Genomic DNA, 24,199 nt, shown 5'->3' with positions numbered 1-24,199 from the left:
GCCCACCGTAGATCATGAAGCAGTCGCGGACCTCGGGGAACTCTTTTGCCTGGTGATCTTCCTTCTTGTCGTCGTCGCGAGCCCTGCCACCCTCCGTGGGTGGCCCGGCCCTGTAGAAGTGGCGCCGAAGCATGGCGCACTCCTCAAGGGTGTGCTTGACGGGCCCCTGGTGATAGGGGCACGGCTCCTTGAGCATCTTGTCGAAGAGGTTGGCACCTCCGGGGGTTTCCGAGGGTTCTTGTACTCGGCGGCGGTGACAAGGTCCGCGTCGGCGGCGTCGCATTTCGCTTGCGACTTCTTCTTGCCCTTCTTCTTGGCGCCGCGCTGAGTTGACGCCTCGGGGGCGTCTTCCGGTGGGCGGCCCTGGGGCTGCTTGTCCTTCCGGAAGATAGCCTCGACCGCCTCCTGGCCAGAGGCGAACTTGGTGGCGATGTCCATCAGCTCGCTCACCCTGGTGGGGGTCTTGCGACCCAGCTTGCTCACCAGGTCGCGGCAGGTGGTGTCGGCGAGGAACACGCCGATGACATCCGAGTCGGTGATGTTGGGCAGCTCGGTGCACTGCTTCGAGAATCGCCGGATGTAGCCCCGGAGAGACTCTCCCGGCTGCTATCGGCAGCTTCGGAGGTCCCAGGAATTCCCAGGGCGCACGTACGTGCCCTGGAAATTGCCGGCGAAGGCCTGGAACAGGTCGTCCCAGTTGGAGATCTGCCCCGGAGGCAGGTGCTCCAACCAGGCGCGAGCGGTGTCGGAGAGGAACAGGGGGAGGTTGCGGATGATGAGGTTGTCATCGTCCGTTCCACCCAGTTGGCAGGCCAGCCGGTAGTCCGCGAGCCACAGTTCGGGTCTCGTCTCCCCCAAGTACTTTGTGATAGTAGTCGGGGGTCGGAACCGGGTCGGGAATGGCGCCCGTCGTATGGCGCGGCTGAAAGCCTGCGGACCGGGTGGTTCGGGCGAGGGACTCCGATCCTCCCCGCTGTCATAGCGCCCCCCATGCCTGGGGTGGTAGCCTCGGCGCACCCTCTCGTCGAGGTGGGCCCGACGGTCGCGGCGATGGTGCTCGTTGCCGAGGCGACCCGGGGCCGCAGGCGCTGTGTTGCGCGTGCGCCTGGTGTGGACCGAGGCTTCCCGCATGAATCGGGAAGTCGCGGCATGGTGTTCCGAGGGGTACCCCTGCCTCCGGGAGGCGGAGCTCTCGGCCCGTTGGACCGCGACGCCTTCTAGGAGATTCTTGAGCTCTCCCTGGATTCGCCGCCCCTCGGTGGTTGATGGCTCTGGCATCGCACGGAGAAGCATTGCTGCTGTAGCCAGGTTCTGGCCGACCCCACTGGATGCGGGTGGTGGCCTGACCCTGACATCGTCGGCGATGCGGTGTTGGAAGCCCTGGGGTAGATGACGCATTTCTCCGGCCGGAGGTTGGCCCGCCCATTCCTGCCCGACGTCCCGGCGGATCGGCTCAAGTGCTCCTGCTCCCTCGTCGAGCCTGGCCTGCACCCCGCGGATTTGCTCGAGCTGTGGGTCATGGCCCCCCGCCTGAACGGGGACCACAGCTAGCTCCCGTGGGATGTCAACGCGAGGCACCGGCCTAGGGAGATCACCGTCCTCCGGCATGCCGAGATGGTTGCCTTCGGAGGGACCCCCTAGATCGACGTGAAAACATTCGCGGCTTGGGCCGCAGTCCTCGTCGCCGAGGCTGCGGCTACCATCGGAACAGTCGGAAAGGCAGTAGTCGCATGCGGTCATGAAGTCCCGCATGGCACTGGGGTCACCAAGTCCAGAGAAATCCCAACAGAAGTCGGGCTCGTCATCTTCCTCGGACCCCGAGGGCCCGTAGGTCGAGACGTCCGTCAGCCGGTCCCAGGTTGACCGCACACGAAACCCCAGAGGGTTTGGACTCGCCTCTGCGAGAGCGTCCGCCAAAGCGAAGCCGCTTGGCGGGTCGAGGCTGAATCTGAAAGGCGTGAGATGGGAATCGGTCGGTACCTCTTGGTCAACGGGCGGTGATGAAGTCACTTCGGGGACTAACTGCACCGTCGTCTCAGGTACGAGGGTGACGTCCAGCAAGTCTTTCGCGAGCGCGCTGGCGTCGTCCGTTTGCTCGGAATTGGCGTGTCGCGGGGAGACGGCGCTCGTCTTTGTCTCAAACGCGAGGTCGATGCCCGACGCGCCCCCTGTTGGAGCGCTTGCCCCGTCGACTCGCTCGACAGCCGACGAGGCGCTGCTTCCTACTTGGCCTTGGTTGCCCCGCCTCCTCCTCCGTCGGCGAGGGAGAGGACGGGGTGAGCTCGAATGTTGTTCTTCCACCACGCGGGGAAGACGTCGTCGATTCCGCCGCCGGCGGGCGGGCTGTCGGCCGCCATTGCTACTGTCGCACGGCGGTGGAAGGAGTATCATGTCGTAGCTACCGTCGGGGACATGAACTCAAGACTCCCGAAACGGAGCACCATCCCGGGCCGGAGAGGTTGCTGGAGACTGCCCATTTGGAGCTTGACGGGAAGCTGTTCGTCAACACGCAGCAGGCCCCTACCTGGCGCGCCAACTGTCGGTGTTTCGAGACCGGGGGGTCCCTGGGCCGACGAGTGAAATGTCGCCGCGTGCCCCAGCCCAGATGGGTCGGCGCGAGGCCGAGCGCGAAGGGGGGGAAGAAGGGTGGCCGGAGACGGGTGTGAGAGAGGTGGAAATCCCACGGCCTTCGTGTTCGTCCCGCGCCTAGGTCGGGTGCGCTTGCAGTAGGGGGTTACAAGCGTCCACGCGGGTGAGGGAGTGAGCGGCCTTACGCGAGCGCCTGTCTCGTCCTCGTCCCCGCGCGGCCGACCCTCTGTAAGAGGGCCCTGATCCTTCCTTTTATAGGCGTAAGGAGAGGATCCATGTGTACAATGGGGGGTGTAGCAGAGTGCTACGTGTCTAGCGGAGGAGAGCTAGCGCCCTAAGTACATGCCATCGTGGCAGTCGGAGAGGTTTTAGCACCCGGTTCGTGTGGTGTCGTGGCCGTCGGAGGAGCGCTGGAGCCTGGTGGAGGGACAACTGTCAGGGCTGTCGAGTCCTTGCTGACGTCCTCTTGCTTCCGTAAGGGGGCGGAGAGCTGCCGTCGTCAGGGAGCGTGCGGGGCGCCATCATTGCCTATCTGGCGGAGCGAGCCAGATGGGACACCGATCTCGTTTCCCGTAGCCTGAGTCAGCTTGGGGTAGGGTAATGATGGCGCCTCCCGTCGATGTGGCCGGTCCATGCCCTAGGTTGGGCGATGTGGAGGCTCCTCCGAAGTCGAGGTCGAGTCTGTCTTCCATGGCCGAGGTCGAGTCTGAGCCCCTGGGTCGGGCAAGGCGGAGACCGTCGGCTGAGGCCAGGGTTGAGTCCGAGCCCTGGGTCGGGCGGAGCGGTGTTCGTCGTCTTCCGGAGCTGAGCCCAAGTCCGAGCCCTGGGTCGGGCGGAGCGGAGTTCGTCGTCTTCCGGGGCTTAGCCCGAGTCTGAGCCCTGGGTCGGGCGGAGCGGAGTTCGCCGTCTTCCGGGGCTTAGCCCGAGTCCGAGCCCTGGGTTGGGAGGAGCGGAGTTCGCCGTCTTCCGGAGCTGAGCCCAAGTCCGAGCCCTGGGTCGGGCGGAGCGGAGTTCGCCGTCTTCCGGGGCTTAGCCCGAGTCCGAGCCCTGGGTCGGGCGAAGCGGAGCTTCCTATGGTGCCTGAGGCCGGGCCTGACTGCCTGTCAGCCTCACTCTGTCAAGTGGCACGGCAGTCGGTACCGCGCATGCGGCGCTGTCCTTCTGTCAGGCCGGTCAGTGGAGCGGCGAAGTGACTGCGGTCACTTCGGCTCTGTCGACTGAAGGGCACGCGTCAGGATAAAGGTGTCAGACCACCTTTGCATTAAATGCTCATGCGATTTGGTCGGTTGGCGCGGCGATTTGGTCAGGGTTGCTTCTTGGCGAAGACAGGGCCTCGGGCGAGCCGGAAGTATGTTCGTCGCTGGAGGGGGGCCTCGGGCGAGGCGGAGATCCTCCAGGGTCGGCTGCCCTTGCCCGAGGCGAGGCTCGGGCGAGGCGTGATCGAGTCCCTCGAATGGACCGATCCCTTCCTTAATCGCACCCATCGGGCCTTTTCAGCTTTGTGCTGATGGGGGTTACCAGCTGAGAATTAGGAGTCTTGAGGGTACCCCTAATTATGGTCCCCGACACTACCGAAAAAGACAAGAGTGACTAGCTCGGTCCACACATCCTTGGACATGAACCAAGGAGAAGAAGCGCTACAGCAAGCATGCAATCAAAAGAGGAAGGCAGTCAATCCAACTCAGCAAGACGAAGCACTTGATCAAGAATTACAAAACCTGGAGGCCATCCATCAACAAGTAGAAAATGCAGAGAAAAGATGCTTCGTCTCTCAGATTTACAGAAGAACATTGATGACACAACCGAAGAAATGCGCAACATTGAGCCAGAACATCAATACCAACATAGGGATCCTCGGAATGAAGACAACAATCAAGACAACCTTGAGTACGAAGCATTTAATCACAACGATTTTCTCTATGATGATGCTTCCCCTCTAGTTGTGGAGTTGCAAGCACTACCATGGCCACCTTCGTACAAACCACTTCAATTGCCTATGTACGATGCAATTCCTGATGAGCTACGAAGCAATCACATCATCTTACAGAGGCAACATAGACGGATCTTTGATAAACTAAGCATGTACCTTATGTTTGAACCAGGAAATGAAATCGGGCAATCCATTTCTCTTTAACACAATAATCTTATCATGAGCAATAAATAATCCAGCAATACTGATAAAGCATGATAATAATTCAGATATAATATTAATCCTAAAACCAGGTTGAGCAAAAGCAATAAGACACAATAATTCATTTATTTACAAGGTGTAGGGTAAACAAAATTAGGTAACCTATTAGATCCCATCGTCTTAACCTAATAGTGCCACATTGATTATAAAGATCATTATTAGGTCAAAGAAAGTGATCAAGGACACAACTTGTCTTTTTGGTGCAACTTTAGATACTTCTCCAATGTAGGATCCAAGTTCCTCACAACCTCGCTTCTAATCGTAGCAACACATATAGATAGACAATGAATAGGTAAAAATAACATTACACCAAAGATGGAAACAAACCATACAATAATATTCTATGCGTTGCTACAAAACCGTAGGTTCGAGAATCACTAAAATCAGAGTTAAAACAGATAAAATATGGATTTTCTAGGTTTTGGGTTCATTGTATTTTTAGAAATCAATTTATAGATTAATTTTATAAATATCCATGGATTAATAGACTATGTTTCTATTATTGTAAAAGTTAGGGTTCAATTTGAATATAACAGGACTTGTTCGCATGAATCTTCAAACTAACTTGAGTGCGGGTTTATTTGTTAATTCTACAGGAGCTCTTTTGAAAATGTGCACGATCGAAGGGGTATGGTGAACTCCTATCCGTCGGATCTAACACCTGTGGTCCAAATTAGATCGTAAGTATAATGAATCGGTACACGCTATCTATCGTTGGATTCTAGATCGACGGTCTGAGAGGTGCTGACACTACACTTCACCCTGATCCTCGTATCGCGGGATCTACGATCTTGATTTAAAATAGCAAACCGATATATATACATGAATCCTGACCACCCAATCTAGATCTAGCGGTCGAGCGACCGTCTCCTACCTACGTCGGTTGCATGCTGTAGCACCCACAGTGACTACGACGGATCCTCAATGGAGGAATCTGTTGGGGGTCTCATTCTCTACCAAAGGTCATCGGGATGAAGGAATTGTCTACAACCAAAGGGACTGAGTGCCAAAGCTGCAACAGGCATTAGCAAAGCGTCGAAGGATCATAGCTTCGGCTCCAGATGGTTACGAAGGTCAGATGTGACGTTGAGCCAGAGAGGAAAAGACTCATTAATCCTTGATACTTGTACTAGGATAATGTGTAGATGTTAGGGTCATAAATGTATTTTTGAATGGACCGTGTTCCTTGCCTATAAATAGATGAACATTACCCCGTACCGTTCACGCTGGATTGGAATTTTGCTCACCCTTTTTATCTTCGAGCAAGCCGAAGGTACAAATGCAATGTATATTTTGTATTACTTTATTAATATATGAAGTGGATTCTAGCATTGTTTTAACATGTGATATGAAATGAGTAAATGACATAATGTTACATCTGTAATAATGTTTTTATATTTGTGAATGATAAAGACTTGTTCTTCATGACCTTCGTCCGAGGCTCATTATATCCTGAAGGAGATAATGCTTTGAAGGACGAAGATCCTTAACATTTAACAATTGTGTTATCTTGTTTCTGGTTCACAGCAATAAAAAGCAAGTAAACAACATTGGTGCCCACCTCCGGTGAACTCACTTCCACTACCACAACAATGGCTTCGCAAAGTCATCAAGCTGCGTCACCTTCGGCGACAAAGCTCATGCTTCCGATCACATGCGGTTCAAGCTTCGAACTAGCCAACAAGAAACAATCGAAGGAAGCACAAAGAAGGGTACAACATGTTGGAGTACAATGACCCTACATCAAGTCTAAATGGTCTCATGTGCCGATTACATTTTCTCAAGAGGACCTTCAGCTTAAGGATTATCCCCACAATGATGCCATGGTCATATCCTGTGTCACTAAATGGTTCTTGGTCCACAATGTCCTGGTGGATATAGGCAGTGCAACAGACATTATCTTTGCAAAAGCTTTCAGTCAGATGCAAGAGCAAGACGACAAGATACACGATGCAACACCCCCCCTGTGTGGCTTCAAAGGAAAGAAGATAGTGGCACTCGAAAAATAACAATGCCAATCACCTTTGGTTACGTGCATAATACTAGAACTGAGCAAGTTGTGTTTGACATTGTAGACATGGATTATCCTTGGAATGCAATCGTTGGATGAGGAACATTGAATGCTTTCAAAGCGATACTCGTCCATCATATTTGTGTATAAAAATATCACCAAACCAGGGTTCCATTGTTGTACATGGAAGCCAGGAGGCTACTAGAATGACTGAAGGGAATTGGACAGATTCCAGGGCCATTCACAACATATACAAAGCTAAAGCTCACTAGCAACACAAATACATAAGAGATAAAGCTGCTTCAGCGGACCAACCAAAGTCCATGCTTTTGTGTGAAGACGTAGCTGAACAGAAAGTGTTGTTTGGATCCCAGTTATCTGAGGAACAAGAAAAGGCTTTATCAAAGTTCTTATTCAATAGCAGGGATGTCTTTTCTTGATCATCCAATTATCTATGTGGTGTCAATAGATATGTCATCGAGCATTCTCTCAATGTGGATCCAACCATCAGACTAAGGAAGCAGAATCTTTAGAAGATGTCAGATGACAAAGCCGAAGGTGCAAGAAATGAAGTCAAAAGACTCCTGAGTGCCGGAGTAATCAGAGAAGTGACATATCCAGAATGGCTAACCAATACTGTGATGGTGAAAAAGGCCAACAGAAAGTGGAGAATGTGTATTGATTTCATAGATCTCAACAAGGCATGCCCGAATGATGAATTTCCTTTGCCAAGAATAGACTCCCTTATAGATGCGGCAGCCACTTCGGAGCTCATGAGCCTGCTGGACTGTTACTTAGGCTACCATCAGATTTGGATGAAAAAGGAAGATGATCCCCTAGTGGAACTTATTGCTATCTTCGGATGCCTAAGGGCTCAAGAATGCTGGAGGAATTTTCAACAGAATGACTTCCAAGGTTCTTTGTACTCAGATTGGTAGGAATGTTTTCACATATGTTGATGATATCATAGTCAAGAGCACGAAGCAAGAAAATCACTTGCTAATTTGCAAGAAACATTTGCCAACTTCAGAAAGGCTGGCCCCAAGTTAAACCTAGAAAAATGTGTCTTCGGAGTAAAGAAAGGAAAATTCCTGGGCTGTCTAGTATCAACAAAGGGGATTGAAGCTAACCCAAGCAAGATTGAAGCTATACTTCGGATGGAACCACCAAAGTCAAGAAAAGATGCCCAGAGATTGATAGGAAGGCTAGCATCACTAAATAGATTTATTTCAAGATCAACACAAAGGAATCTATCATTCTTCGAAGTATTAAAGTCAGTCGAAGTCTTTTAATGGGGACTGGTTCAGCAAAAGGCCCTTGAAGATTTGAAACAATATCTTATACAATTAGCAACCTTGACTCCACCTTCATCAAGTGCCCTACTGCTATTGTATGTAGCTGCCTCCCACACTACAGTCAATGCAACACTGGTTCAAGAAAAGCAGGACAAAGAAAGAAGTCCCAGTTTACTTCATCTCCAAAGTATTAAGTCCATCAAAAAGGAATTACACAGAGTTGGAGAAGGTACTATATGTTGTATTGATGACTTCCAGGAAGCTTCAGTATTATTTTCAGTCTTACCATATAATAGCACCTTCGTCTCAACCCTTAAAGTACATCATAAGAAACAGAGAAGCTACAGAAAGGGTTGACAAGTGGGCTGCAGAGTTGAACGAATTCACCATTGACTTTGTTCATAGATCTTCGATACAATCTCAAGCACTGGTAGACTTTATTGCCGATTGGACGCTAGGGGCTCATGAAGAAGGACATTTGATAGATGACGAAGCTTGGATAGTGTTCTGTGATGGCTCGTGGGGAACCTTTGGCGTAGGTGCAGTAGCTGTTTTAATTGCACCATCAAAAATCAAAACCTGCTATGTAGCTAGGTTGGAATTCCAGTGCACAAACAACATTGCAGAATACGAAGCAGTCCTGTTGGGGCTTCAAAAGCTTAAGGCCATGGGAATAAGAAGAGTAGTACTTAAATCTGACTCTCAAGTAATCACAGACCAGGTTGACAAAAGCAGCAAGGCAAGGGATCCGAAGCTTGAAAAATATCTTGACACAGTCCGAAAAATGGAAGCCTCCTTTGAAGGATTCTTAGTGAAAAATATCCCAAGAGGGGGCAATGAACAAGCAGACTTGCTAGCCAAATCAGTGGCACAGGGCTTCCACTCCCCCAGAAGTATTCTTTGAAACTCTCAAAGCACCTTCGGTTGAACTCATGGAAAGGGCGGTGCTTACAATTTCGCCTGTGCATATCGAAGATTGGAGAACAAAAATTGTATCCTTTCTCCAGGGCAATTACCCTTCAGATGATGAAGCTTACATAAAAAGGATGCATGCCAAAACAAGGCCATATATGATTATAGAAAGGGAATTATTTAAGCAAGGAGTATTATCCCCAATTCTAAAATGTCTATCCAGAGCCGAAGGTCAAGAATTGATGAAGGAAATACACTTAGGAATATGTGGAGCCCACATTGGATCTAGACCAGTCCTTGGCAAGGTTTTTAGACAAGGGTTTTGCTGGACAAAGGCTGCTTCGGATGCAGCAGACCTGGTGCAAAAATGTGATAATTGCCAGAAGTGTGCCAGGGACCAGAAACAACCTTCATCTCTAATGCAACTGATTCGGCCCACTTGGCCATTGCAGATATGGGGACTAGATTTGCTAGGACCACTTCCACCAACCCAAGTGAATCTGAGATATGTTGTAGTAGCAGTGGAATATTTCTAAAAATGGATCGAAGACAAACCAATAGCCACGATAACTTCGGTCACAGTCCAAAAGTTTTTCGGGCAAAATATCTCTTGCCGCTTCGGCATGCCGAAGGCTATCATAGTTGACAATGGAGCATAGTTTGACTCCAAAGCGTTCAAAACTTTCTGTGATCAAATTGGAACAAAAATGCACTTTGTATCAGTAAGACATCCAGAATCCAACGACTTAGTAGAGCGGACAAATAGAATCATTATCACAGGAATAATGAGATCAATCTTTAATCTGCCAAAGGGAAAGTGGCCAGACGAACTAGTAAAGGTAGTGTGGAATCATAATACTGTCGTCTCAAGATCAATAGGTTTCATCCCGTTTAAGCTTTTGTTCGGTGATGAAGCAATAACACCGGAAGAAGCGAAGATGGTATCAATAAGGACTCTAGCTTCGGCAGAGGATGAAGACACTTACAAAATATCAAAAGACTCTATAGAAGGGGTCAGACTTCAGGCAATAGATTATATCAATAAATACCAAGCCGAAACAGCAAAGTGACGGGACAGGAAAGTTAGATTAAAGAATACTAAGCCAGGGCATTTGGTACTTCGAAGAATAGCTAACCTCGAAACAGTGGTGAAGCTACAACTCAAGTGGGAGGGCCCCTTCTTGGTAGTATCTTCGTCAAGACCTGGATTGTACATGTTAAGAGACATGGATGGGAATGATACTCCAAGTTCCTGGAACACAGACAAGCTTCAGAGATACTATGTGTAACAGTCATGTAATTTTTCTTTTCCTACATCACCCTTTTTTCCTTTCAAGAGGGGAGAAATGTTTTTAATGGGCCCATAGGTTGTAATTTCCATTTATTTTTTGCAGCCCTGTCCAATACAAGGGCAAATTTCCCCCATATGTAAAATGTAAAGATCTGAGATTACACCATGGAGTGTAAAAATATAAAGAAGCTACAAAGTCATTCCTAAGGGGATGCAGAGCTACAATTCCACCAAACAAAGGTGAAGAGACTCCAAAGTCGTTCCTAAGGGGATGCAGAGTCTGTGTTTGTGTGAGTTTTGTTATCTTCGGCAAACACTTGCATACTTCATCACATCATACTTCACATTCATACAATCATTCATTAGACATCTCTTAGCTTCATCGCACCATGACACATTGCATGAGACACTAATGAAAAAGAAGGAAGGCTGTTTTTTCGCCTTCGGCTCAAGAATGCTTCGATGTGAACAAAAAGAAGGGAAGGTATTTTCCGCCTTCGACTCAAAAAACGGTAACACTGGTTTCGTCCACAACAAAGAAAGTAACAACAAAAGAAAGGTAATGTTGCAAGGTATTCATAAAAGTTTACAAAATGTTACACTCTTCGACAATTTTTTGCCGGATATAATGTTTTTCATTTACAAAAAAGAGCCCTAAGAGCATCTTTCAGGTCTACTAACAAAATTACAAGACAGCCTCAGAAGCATTCTTCAAGACCATTGGGTTACGCTTCGGCTTGTCAATCTTCATCAGTATCACCCTGAAAATAACAAATGTGTCAAAAGGCATTATGAAGCATAATGTGATAAAACGCGAAGAAGTATGAAAGCTAAAAAATCTTCATACCTTGATAATTAATGCCCGTGCTTCGTCTCTAGCAACTTTCCGGCCACCCTTTGTCCAGATCTGAGTGATAAATCTATTACCTATGCTTCTAGCTTTGGTCGGGATGTTGTCAAAGTCTAATGCTGAAAGGCCGAGGGTTGGTTTATTGATAATTTTTAGATGGTTGCATCCAGCCTTGGCAAAAACAGCATCTGTTCCACGGGTAGCCACTAGTGCACAGAAGTCACCGTGGCCGACTATAACTTTGTCAAGATCTTAAATCTCTTTTTCAATCCATTCGAGTGCCCCTAGAATATCTTCAGCAGAATGACTAACTTCCTCCGGATGTAGCTCCAACAGAATTGAAAATGCCCTTCAACCGAGAGGAACATTGCGTCACAAAGCCGAAGCATCTGCCCCGAAGAGTTTTAGGTTTCGCTGAGCTTAAAGTTTTTCTCAGCTTCGACCTTGACTTTGATATTTAAGGCTTCGGATTCACAGTTGAATCGGCTCGTGCTTTCTTCCAAAGTTGTTTTTGTTTCTTTCAGCTCTTTACCCAACTTTTCAATTCTTGCATTTTGATTTGAAATTTGAATACCTTGCTTCTCGTTTTGAAGACGAGCTTCAACAAGAGAGCCTTCCTCTATACGGAGCAAATAGTCTTTTTCCTTTAAAGAATTTTCAAGGTTCTCAATCTTTTTCTCTAAATCACTGATGATAAATTTGTTCTTTTTGTCTTCATTTTATTGTTGTAATTTCAAAGCTTTGCTCAAGAGTAGACTCTATGACAAAAGACAAAGCTCTATTAGGTCTTCACTCTTAAAAACACTAAAGTTAATTGGATGAAGGAGAAACAATAGAAAATTGTACCTTAAAATTTAAATAAAACAAGCTACCGGTAATATGTTGTCTTCTATAGTTACTAATGTCCCTTTCAAGCTTCGGGAATCCGATATTCTTGTCCAGGGTATTCACAATTTTTGCTCCGGCGCGGTCAGGAATGCATCCCAAGATTTCTTCGTCTACACCGCCGAAGAGTACGGATCCAGGATGGTAACCATCAGACATATCAAATTCTTTCAATTCTGATATATCCTCTTTGGAAAGCTATTGGCCTCCTAGGTGCCGTAATTCAAAGCTTCTATTTTCCGAAGAGGCTTCTTCAGTCTTCTTCCCTTTTGACGCTGAAAACTCAGGAGCAATCTTCCCCTCGATATCCTTCTCAGGCACTATGTTAGCAATAAGTCTATCAATCTCTGATAAAGTTGTCCCGAGGGGACCGCCACTGCATTCGGCCTGTTGAGGCGCTTCAGTAGCTTCGTCAGCGGTAGAGGGGGTAGTCCTCTTTTGAATTCCCATTGGGGGGGTATCAAGAATGACCCTCATCACAGTCATCATATGGCAATTGTTCTGGGCATTTCCCCCACTAGGTGCCGAAGGCCCTTTTTCTGTCTCAGCTTTGGCAGTTTCCCTAGCATCTTTCTTCTTTCGCTGTAATAAGCTTGTTAGCTCTGATCCTAGAGGGCTTAGCATGGTGAAAGGCAAGGGTTCAGTCATTATCTCTAAAATTTCTGTTACGCTAATAGAAGTTGTCGAAGGGGTCTCGATAGAGCGCTTCGGCGGAGAAGATTTCTCTTCTTCGCCATGGCTCGATTCTACAATCTTCCGTTTCTTAGATGCCGAAGGTTCTGGCGACAACTTCGGTCTTTTTAATAGCCTTTTCTTTTTGTCTTTCTCAACAGATATTTGTGCTTGTCTTTTTAGAATGCTTACAACTCTTTTTTTTCTTCACTCCCTCGGCCTCTTCGTCAAGTCTATCATAATCAGGATACTCGAAGCCAAGGGCATCCATCACTCGGTTTAGCCTTCGTTCCTCCCATGTGATGAAGGCAGCAATCATCAGTTGGTCCTCTTTCTAAGTGTAATTCCCAAGGATTTCATTGCACATTGTTTCAATTACCTCCAACCATTCGACACAAGGACCGCTGAAGGTTTTCTAAAACTTGAAGCGGTATGGCAGTCTCACAAGTTCAAATTTCTTTCCTTTGTCTTTTTTCTTCGGCATTCCCCACCCACCTAATGTGGGAAAAGTTTTGTAGGCCAAGTATTCTTGCACTAAGTCCCGAGTACTGATGTGCTCGGCCACAACTCTGAATTCTACTTCGGCTAGGTGGCATGGGGAACCGAGTTGCATGTTGCATAGTAGTCTCGTCATGGACTCGTCACCATACTCATAAGCTTCTCCCTTCTCTTCTCGTCAGCTTTCACATAAAACCACTCATTTGTCCAGCCAGCAGGTCAATTGGTGCGGTATCCAATCACAGGGGCCTTCATATCTTTTCGATATACAAAATTATATCATCCGAAGTTCTTGTGCCTTGGTTTGGTAATGGAGTTCATGTACTCTATAGAATCCTTCAACATTGGCACTCTTTCCCTGGCTTTGGAGAGCCCATATGTAAACACTGAGCCTGACTATAGCGTTTGGTGTCAGCTAATGAAGATATATCCTAAATCTTTTTAATACTTCACCAATCATCTCGTACAACGGGAATCGAAGCCCAACATGGAAGAATCTCTTAAAAACCACCACCTCATCATCCTTTGGCTCTGGAATTATCTCTTCACCCACGAACCTTATCAAGTTATCATCATTTTTTTCCAAAATAACCAAGTTTTTTCATCAAAACTAAGTCCTTAGGTTTCACGGTGGATCTGCCAAACTCGATATGGCTAGGCATGCTTGGACTTAGTATACCATCATCCTCTTCGTCATCACTTACAACTTCGGCAATAATATTTTCAGCTTCAGCATTACGGTTATCCTTCTTAGGAGAAGCTTCTCTTTCCTCTTGAATAACCAACCCAGAGCGTCTCATGACTTCTAAAATTGGAGCTGCTTTGGCAGTCTCAGTCTCCCCACCCTCGTTTGTCAGTCTTGCAGTAGATCTGATTCTAGCTATTTCAGTCTCTAAGACGAAGCTAACTTTCAAATAACATGACGTTTGTTCGAAGACTATACAACAAGTGCACAGAGCGCATAAAGCTTTGGCTTCAGTAAAAAATTTCAACAGCAAAACGATGCAATAGCAATGAATGCTGTGGTAACTTCTTACCAACTCATCTGTTTATATAGTCCTGCAGGTGAAGAAGGCGAACCACCACATTGCTCATACTGACTGATCGGTGGACTGGTACAGACTATAACTTTTTATTCGTTTTTTAATAACAAGCTCAGTGAAGGTGTTTTTCGGACCTTCGATATTCAGAAGCCTTCGTGTGTTTCGTGGATCGATCTCATTATGAAAAAATGACCTAGCACTATGAAGGGCCACTGTTGTGGGTCTCCTTCTCTGTCGAAGGTCCTCAGGACGAAGGAATCGTCTTCAACCAAAGGGACTGAGCGCCGAAGCTGCAACAGGCATTTGCAAAGTGCCGAAGGATCGTAGCCTCGGCTCAAGATGGTTACGAAGGTCAGACGTGACATTGAGCCAGAGAGGAAAAGACACGTTAATCCTTGATACTTGTACTAGGATAATGTGTAGGTGTCAGGGTCATAAATGTACTTTTGCTTGGGTTGTGTTCCTTGCCTATAAATAGATGAACAGTACCTCTGTACTATTCACGCTGGATTGGAATTGTGCTCATGCTTTTTACCTTCGAGCAAGCCGAAGGTACAAATGTAATGTATATTTTGTATCACTTTATTAATATATGAAGTGGATTGTAGCATTGTTTTAACATGTGTGAATTATGAAGACTTGTTCTTCATGACCTTCGTCCGAGGCTCGTTATATCCGGAAGGAGATAATGCTTCAAAAGATGAAGGTCCTTAACATTTAACAATTGTGTTGCCTTGTTTCTAGTTCACAACAATCAAAAACAACTAAACAACAGAATCCCGATCCCTCCCTTTGGTGCTCCAATCACTACTGTGTTTAGCGCTACAAAAAGCGGTGGTTTCAACGAATGCAATGGTACCCACTTACGAGTGCTCGAGATGGCAACACGAGCTATCCACAACAACCGGTAGCACGACGAGCTCCGTCAAGCGAGACCCAATATCCTGGTGGATTTCTTTGCTCGGCTACGCCACCAAGACCTGCGACGTGGTGAGGCGGGTCTCCTTGAGCACACGATGAAGGCTCTACGGTGGCGTAGGCACGAGTCAACGACGGTGATGCTCTCTGCTCCCCTGCTTTTTTCTCTGCTCTCCGACGATGGTGGTTGGGCACTACTATGGCTTAGGGAGGTCACGACTTCTATATATAGTTGGAGAGGGGAACCATGGCTAGACAGTAGCCAGTTGGTCGCAGGGATCACGAGAGATCCTAATGAACTTCCTCGCTCCATGTGATCTCAACGGACAAGGAAGATGAAGCTGCTGACACCTGGGGCCTGTAACACCCCAGGTGTTTATATTCCGCTCGACAACGAGTACGAATTTAAACACGTGATATCAGTGAATAAGACGTATACTAAGGTCTAATTACTTTCGCCTATCGCGATTTTAATATCGCATCTGTTTCATTTGTCGCGAGCGCGACATCGTTTTTATTTTTATTTGTCCGGGCTCTTCCGAAATTTTCGTGTTGTTCGGAACATAGTCGTTCCGAAAATTGGTGCGTCCGGTGATTATTTAAAGTTCATCGCTCGCGCGAATACGAATTCGAAGGCTCGAACCACTTGGACGATTTTTATCCCGAACAAATTAATTTGAACTCAACGACTAAAATGTTCGAGGTAAAATAATTCGAATCGCGTGAAATCTTGCGCGAGGTTATGACCCAATTTATCCTCCAGCACGCTGTTTTGGCGAGCGTAAGAGTAATAATTGGGCGTCTTGGTTCCAGTGTGTTGTCTTCGGTAGAGTAATCGGGTGCTTGATTAGTGGATGAAATTATCAGGGTAGACGAGTTAAGCGTCGACTAAATACCGACGCCAAAATTCGTCTAATTCGGTCTATTTGCATCCTGTCCGAAGCAAAGCAAACCACTGTAATTAGTACTGACAACAAGTAATTGGTGAATGATTTAGTTCGCTAAATCATTAGACTGAAAGGTGTAGCCGTATAACGTGTCAATCCCGTATACATCGCTAAGAAAATTAGGATCCAAAAACATGTACTAATGTGTTGTTGTTAAAGGAAAACAAATAATACGTATGGAATGGGCGAATGCAAATTATTCAAAATTATTATAGTATAAATTCTAATAGAGTTGTGTCTGTGCCTAGAAGATCAAAACTAGAATATTTGTGCGTTAAAAATCCAAATAGTAGAAGAGAAGAGATAATCTTTAGATATATAAAAAAAAAGAAGAAAAATTATATTTCCATTGCTACAAGTGCTCGGTTCTGGAAAACTTAATTTCCCTTCAACCATTCTTTACTACGTAATAATCTTCTCCGTGTTCTGCTCTTATCCCCCCACGTGTTCATCCTCATCTCCTGCTGCCGCTTAACTGGAGATCTTTCATCTCCTTGCCGCTTGCCGTTCTCAGATTTTTTTGCTGCCTTTCAGATTTGTTTTTCTGGCTAATGTATTATCCTATAGGATCCCACGGCTTCCAAATTTCAGAATTGTTTTTCTGGCCGATGTACTATCCGCTAGGATCTTTAGCGTTCACCGCTTATGGTCTTGTATTTATCCCGATACAAGTCTGTTCGGCAGCCATAGATTTTTTCACGCTTGCCTGCGCTCGCTCGTGGCTGTCGCTCCGCTCATCTATGGCGGCTGCCGTCGAGCTCCCTTGCGCGCTGGTCGCCTCTCCCTGCCCCAGTCCGTCTCCAAGCTCCAGCCACGCCCCTGGTTCTAGCCATGGCACTCCTTCAAGCTCGGTTCTTCTCTCTGCGCAGGATCCTCTCCCATGGCGAGCTGCTGGCGCTGTTCCCTCTGCGTCCGTCGCTCTGCCCTCTGCTCAGATTCCATCGGACCGCGCCCCTCTGCTCTGTTGCCGCGAGCAGCCGCGCCCAGCTCTACTCCTCTCTCCCTTGCCACGGAGCTCCTGTGTGCGCGCTGTTCCTGCTCGCCGAGCGGTTATTTGCCCTGCGCACCGTGCTCCCTGCTCTCTCTGTGCGGCTCCCCAAGTCCGGTGCCCAGCTGTGCTCGCGAGTTTCTCCTCCGCGCGTCCTGCTTGCTCTCTGCCTGTTTCCATGGCGTCCTGTTTTCTGCGCGCGTTTCTCGGCGCCCGACTTCCTCTGCTCGGACTGCGGCATCCCTGCTCGGAGCTCCCTGATGCCGAGCCCATCTCCCAGTCCATGGCCGCGCGCAGCTGCTTGTGCTTTGTGCGCGCGCCGTGCTTCTCTGCCGGTGCCCAATCCTCCCTGCTCGTGCTGTCGTCGAAGCTTTTGGATACGCGCGCCCAGCTGACCTTCCTGTGTCGCGCCCCGACTTTGCCCAACGCCCCGTCGAGCTCCTCTGTCGAGCGCCGTGGAGCCTGCGCGCTCGGTTCTGTCCAGTTCGCGTACTGCTCGCCTTTGCGTCGCGCGCGTAGCGTTCTGTTGTTCCTGCGCGTGCTGCCGCGAAGCTCCTGTTCAGTTCGCCTTCGTCGCGTTTGTCGTCGAGTTGTTGAACCCGTCATCTCCGGCTCGATCCCCACCTCACCAGCTCGCTCCAGACTTCAATTGAAGGTCGTCGTCGATCCGTGCGTCATCAAGAAATTCCAAGAGTCAAGTGAAGACGGAGCCAGCAACGTGATATTCACTAACGGTGTGATTGGTAGCCTGTTCGATCGAGTACGTGCATCAGCACACGCAGCATCTTTTACTTTGAAGCTGTTTGGTTACCTGTGCTAGATTTTAGACCAGGCTCAACGTGTGCAGGGAAAAGCCTCCAGCCAGGCTCCGCCCATACGTAGATATCTAGCGTTTCCCGGCATACAGGCCCGGTAGATACATGCTAAGATGAACCAAGCTCCGATGATACATGAACCAAACACACGGTAAGTGCGCGACAAAAAGCTCGAGCCAGGATTTATCAGCATTCGTACGAGATTTGGGTCGCGTTTGATGCTGGTAAGCTGAATTTATTTGCTTAGTAATTTTAGTGCTTTGCCGTTAGGCGTTATCGGCATTTTATGCGAGGAATTTTAGTTGAGGAATGAAGTCAGTGCTATGCATTCATGTGCATTATGCAAATCATTTAGGTACGTTTATTGACCACGTGATGCGGAGAACCAAAGCTGAGTCGACGCCAAGATGACGTAACGGGTGGACTAATTCGTAAGATGATTGCCAAGTGGACGACTTCTAACAACACTAACCTAGTGTTATCCAGGCAAGCCCCGGTGCATGCAACCCCTTCCTTGTGTTTTTAAATAATTTTTACACACTTTAAGTCTAGTGAATGTGCATTAGGTTTATAGGAGTTGCTTGGAAACCCTTTGATGCATTGCCTACCTTGATATCCATACCTATATAGATACTTCTGGTGAAGTATCAAAATTATGATTTACAAAAAAATGCTTAGCCCTGCTTATAGGCAGATAGAGTTTGTCCTTTGCACTTATGCCTAGCTCAGGTTGATTCTGAGGAAGGATGACCTCTACCTGCACGGATATTTTTATTGGGAGCATGGTGGGATCTTACTGTAAAGTTCCCTATAATGCTCTTTTCATCCTAAGGAATACAAACAATCCTAAGGGTGGAAGTACTTAAATCGGGACTTGGGCTAGGAACAGGTGATGCTCCGCCCGGGTCAATTAAGGATTGGATGCGTATGTAGGCCTGATAGATCAAGGACTATCTTAACTGGCCACATGCCCTGGAAATGGGACAGGGTAAGCTTGAACCCGGCTATTCCATACGTGAAAAGACAACCGCGCACTGGGCGTGGGAGATGGTGGGAGTAGCGTGTGCCCTCCTGGCTAGAGGCTGGATGGAGGAGTACTGTGCTCCCGGGTAGCGCGGACCGGTTCACGTTGTGGAGGATCTGTGGGAACAGTTGACATATGCAAGGGTTAAGTGCTACATATGTCGTGTGGTTAGAGATCCTCAGCTGAGTAAATCGATTCGGATCGCCGTTATATCCCCGGAGAGTGGAGACTTGATCACTGACCTGCAACCTAAGTCAGGATGTGAACACTATGGATAAAATGATGTTGTATAGATGAGATGATGAAATTAGACTAGATGCAAACAGAGTCTATTAAATATTTAATCTGGCGTTAAAATGTTGAAAGTAAGGACTCACTTTAGTAAGCTATTTCTGCAAAAGTATCTAAGTTGAATCTTGCTAAAGCCTCTCCTTGATTCCTATTTATCCAGCATACCCTTGAGAGTCTTTTCCTTAGTCGGGTAAGACTTGCTGAGTAATTCCATACTCAGGGTTTTATTCCCTGTTGTTTTTCAGGTTCTAACTTTGTGCTGCTTTTGATGGTGTTAAGTGCCGGTGGGCTCGGCCTTCTTATATAAGTATAACCTGTCTTTATCTTCTTACTGAGGATGGTCATTTGAGCTAGCATATATTTCAAACTTATACTTTTGTAATCACTCCGATAAAATAATATAAAATTTTTGTAACTTGTAAAATTTGGTAATAAGATTTCCGCTGCAAAAATATTGGTGTGTGTGATTTGTGTTACTTAATCTCGCGGTTCTGGTTGTAAGTGGTTTATCCGGTGTCCTTGGGGCAATCGGACGGATCCTGTTAAGTTATCTAGTGCACATGCATGGCCGTCTGAGGTCTTTGAGACAAGGACAGGTGCATGTGGGCCCGATAACTTGGAGGTTCTGCCACAGCTGGTATCGGAGCAGGATTAAGTATATACGGCCACATACATATTTTCAAAACAAAAGTTTTGGTTTTGAAAAACCTATTTTCAACTAAACACATTGTTTGGCTTTGAAAAACAGTTTTGAAAAACTATAATGCTAGCGACATCCTCTATTAAGCCCTAAGTTAAGGACTATCAGGTGGCTTGTAGAAAAACCACTAACCCACAACCGGGTGGGTATTGCATACATGTGTATTGTTATTTTTAAGGCCATTCAGTTTTGAATGGATCGACGCTCAGGTAAGGTGAGATGTGAGAGCATGACCGAACAACCGTCGGTCTAGGGAAGTGCTTAATTGTGGCGCTTATATACATGTTCTACATATGTATATACGAAAGCTGCGATGTGGAGTAATTACTTTTCCGGGAATTCAGTACCCCATGGATGTGTATGGGTATACAAACATGGGAATACTGAGAAGTGTAATGTACTTGTAACGACGCACCTACGCTCAGGTAAGAAGGTGAGTTACCATAATAAGTTGCCCTATGGTTAAAGTGTGGCAACGGCGCCTATGCATGGCTCGGCGCTTAATGATGAGCTGGCCTCCATATAGCAATATATGGAGTATAAAATGTGATAAACTGTCATGTGTGAATTGCATCATGGAAATGGGCTGTGATGGAATCTTCTGCAGGTACACTAACCTCAAAAACGTATGTGTAGCTGACGACTAGCAAAATACCGAGAGAGAACGTATGCCACCGATATAGAACGTTATTGCCACATTATGTTGGCAAAATCAGTGAGGACGAATAGGACGAGCATGCATCCTGATTGTTGCATTATGTTTGTCACCTATACACCCAAAATGCTTCTCTCATCTTTATTCCAGTAACCATTGATTGTAGATAATATGGTGTAATGCTGAATTATGAACTTCGATGAAATAGGTGTCCTCCATTCTTTAGGTGACCTTTTAGGGTACTTTATGTTTGCTCTTGTACTTGATGTGCCAATAGAAGGTTAGTGACTTGTTTGCCTAAATCGAAAATTAGGCCATGTTCTTATTTGGTGAACTGAGACCCAAATTTGAATTTACCATTATCCCTCTACGACTAAACTCATGTAAATGAATGTTTAGATAATTTCTTTGTTGGACATAAAATGTACCCAACCTTAAATCAAGGATCTCAAACCATGTCTCCTTCTAGAACCATTTCCTTGTTCAGTTGATGCAAGTTGAGGTCTCTATGGTATTTGGCCTCTCCTTGTGGATTACCATGTTACTTTATCGACCCAACCTAGGAAAGACATGTCCAACCATTTTTCTGGAATTTGATGTCTTTGGTTTCCCCCATATCTATCGAAGGCATTCCAACTTAATCTTGATATTGTTTTCCCCTGTATCTAGTCAGATACTGATCCTTGACCTTGTGATCTCTACGATGGGCATAGAAATATGCTTGGGGCTGAAGCAACAGTCTCCCGTCGTACTCCTTTCATCAAATTTAGGTTATGGCCATGCCTTGTTCATTTCATCGGGCCATGATCTATTTGGCTCTCTACTTGTAACCATTCTTACAAGTGGAGTCTATTTTTGTATATTGCCATCCTTGCTCAGTCTATTTGTGTCGCACGAGATTTCTTATTGGTTACGTCTGGTAATGGCGTTATGACTAAAACCAATGGTGCCGTGACGAAACCGAGGGCCTCCTGCGAATGTACACACATGGTTGTGCTGCTCGGCACGCGCTGGTATCATGGTTAGTAGTTGTAATCCATCATGAGACTATATCAATGTGTTATCTTAGCACAATCTGTTTTTGCTACGCGAGATTCATTATTGGTGCCAGTTCGGTAATGGTGTCATAATTAAGGACTTATGGTGCCGCAGCGAAACTGAGAGCCCCTTGTGAATGTACACGCAAGGTTATGCTGCTTGGCGCATGCTGGTATCGATGTCTCTAGTCATGATCCATTGTGGAACTACACTGATATGTGATCTTCCGTGGACTTCTCCCTTGGAACAATTTTTATGTTGTTTGTCAAGTGATCGAGCAACATCTATCATCTCTGTTAGGTCAAAAGGGCATACCCCTTACTTGTGTGGTCTCTTTCCCCTTGACCTTGATAGTGACTGCACGCATAGAAGTTTCCTTTACATCCTTTGTGTAAAGGTGAAACCTTGGAGCTTTTTAGTGTCGAGAGGCAACTGATTAACTCTCAAAATGGAGATTGACTTTCCCCTGCTGCTGAGATGCAGGAGTTTGTTCATTCGTCCCCTTATTTACTCCATGTACTCCCGAACCAAGTCAGTTCATCTCGCCTGAAGAAACGAACGAACAACCCGACCAAATGGATTTCTACCCAAGTGCATGATCACCTGGTGACAAAAGTGAACTTTCAACCCTTGGCTTACCAATGGTACTATGAGGACTTGCTCAATGTCAAATGTAGTACAACAAGTTGGTTTTACTAACTTGTAACTACCCAATGAACAAAGGTTGAGTTTAGAGATCGTTTTATCGATTTGTCTGAACTCACTTTGGTTCAACCCACTTAAGAAAGTACTTACACAGATCAAGTTAAGTCGACTAATAACCACCTAATTATCGCTCTAGTCATGCTTCGATTGTATCACGTGTGCTTTTCCAGCATGTGTGATCAAGTCGAGCCATGATTAGTGCTCGATAAAATGGATTGATTGCGAAGGTAGCATGTACAGATCCCTCCGCTGGTGATTTTCTCGAATCTATATCACCTTTCGTGGACTTGGATTTTCTGGCTAGCCACGGGTCAACTGTGATGATATTCGATATTCACACCCGTCTCGTGTGCTATGAATTTACCGTGACCACTTGTTGGTAAACCTCTTTCTGTGTGTTTTACCCAAGATGGTGCATCTGATTCTGTTTGGGTAAGATTGCGTATTAGTCGCTCGCCCAACAGACTCAGATGGTACAGTGTCATCAGAAAAAGCAAACTGCACACATGGAACCTTATGTGTTCTTCTGGCAGACAGCGTCTCTATTGGTGGGCATTTCTAAATTAGCCTAAGGCGATACATGTTATGTCCGCTAGAGAAACCACATCCTGAGACACTCATCTTTGCTCAAGACTACCTTATGATTACCGCTGATGTGGACGTGGGTTACATGCTTCTCTACTCTTAAAAGTCTTTCGCTCCGAATCTCGGGACGAGATTCTTTTAAGGGGGGAGGGCTGTAACACCCCAGGTGTTTATATTCCGCTCGACAACGAGTACGAATTTAAGCACGTGATATCAGTGAATAAGACGGATACTAAGGTCTAATTATTTTCGCCTATCGCGATTTTAATATCGCATCTGTTTCATTTGTCGCGAGCGCGACATCGTTTTTATTTTTATTTGTCCGGGCTCTTCCGAAATTTTCGTGTTGTTCGGAACATAGTCGTTCCGAAAATTGGTGCGTCCGGTGATTATTTAAAGTTCATCGCTCGCGCGAATACGAATTCGAAGGCTCGAACCACTTGGACGATTTTTATCCCGAACAAATTAATTTGAACTCAACGACTAAAATGTTCGAGGTAAAATAATTCGAATCGCGTGAAATCTTGCGCGAGGTTATGACCCAATTTATCCTCCAGCACGCTGTTTTGGCGAGCGTAAGAGTAATAATTGGGCGTCTTGGTTCCAGTGTGTTGTCTTCGGTAGAGTAATCGGGTGCTTGATTAGTGGATGAAATTATCAGGGTAGACGAGTTAAGCGTCGACTAAATACCGACGCCAAAATTCGTCTAATTCGGTCTATTTGCATCCTGTCCGAAGCAAAGCAAACCACTGTAATTATTACTGACAACAAGTAATTGGTGAATGATTTAGTTCGCTAAATCATTAGACTGAAAGGTGTAGCCGTATAACGTGTCAATCCCGTATACATCGCTAAGAAAATTAGGATCCAAAAACATGTACTAATGTGTTGTTGTTAAAGGAAAACAAATAATACGTATGGAATGGGCGAATGCAAATTATTCAAAATTATTATAGTATAAATTCTAATAGAGTTGTGTCTGTGCCTAGAAGATCAAAACTAGAATATTTGTGCGTTAAAAATCCAAATAGTAGAAGAGAAGAGATAATCTTTAGATATATAAAAAAAAAGAAGAAAAATTATATTTCCATTGCTACAAGTGCTCGGTTCTGGAAAACTTAATTTCCCTTCAACCATTCTTTACTACGTAATAATCTTCTCCGTGTTCTGCTCTTATCCCCCCACGTGTTCATCCTCATCTCCTGCTGCCGCTTAACTGGAGATCTTTCATCTCCTTGCCGCTTGCCGTTCTCAGATTTTTTTGCTGCCTTTCAGATTTGTTTTTCTGGCTAATGT

The 24,199-nt window shown here is 46.4% G+C and overlaps 1 protein-coding gene across 1 annotated transcript; it reads left to right on the top strand.

The window, feature by feature from the left end:
* Positions 1-16,739: 16,739 nt before the first annotated feature.
* LOC103647974 (uncharacterized) lies at positions 16,740-17,907 on the top strand. Its single transcript, XM_008672481.3, has one exon. It carries the CDS (start codon positions 16,934-16,936, stop codon positions 17,483-17,485), a length of 552 nt encoding a protein of 183 aa, XP_008670703.1. The 5' UTR covers positions 16,740-16,933; the 3' UTR covers positions 17,486-17,907.
* The last annotated feature ends 6,292 nt before the right edge of the window (positions 17,908-24,199 follow it).

This window comes from Zea mays, chromosome 2, assembly GCF_902167145.1.
Source record: "Zea mays cultivar B73 chromosome 2, Zm-B73-REFERENCE-NAM-5.0, whole genome shotgun sequence".
Classification (NCBI taxonomy): Eukaryota; Viridiplantae; Streptophyta; class Magnoliopsida; order Poales; family Poaceae; genus Zea; species Zea mays.
This window is presented reverse-complemented; position numbering and strand designations above follow the sequence as displayed.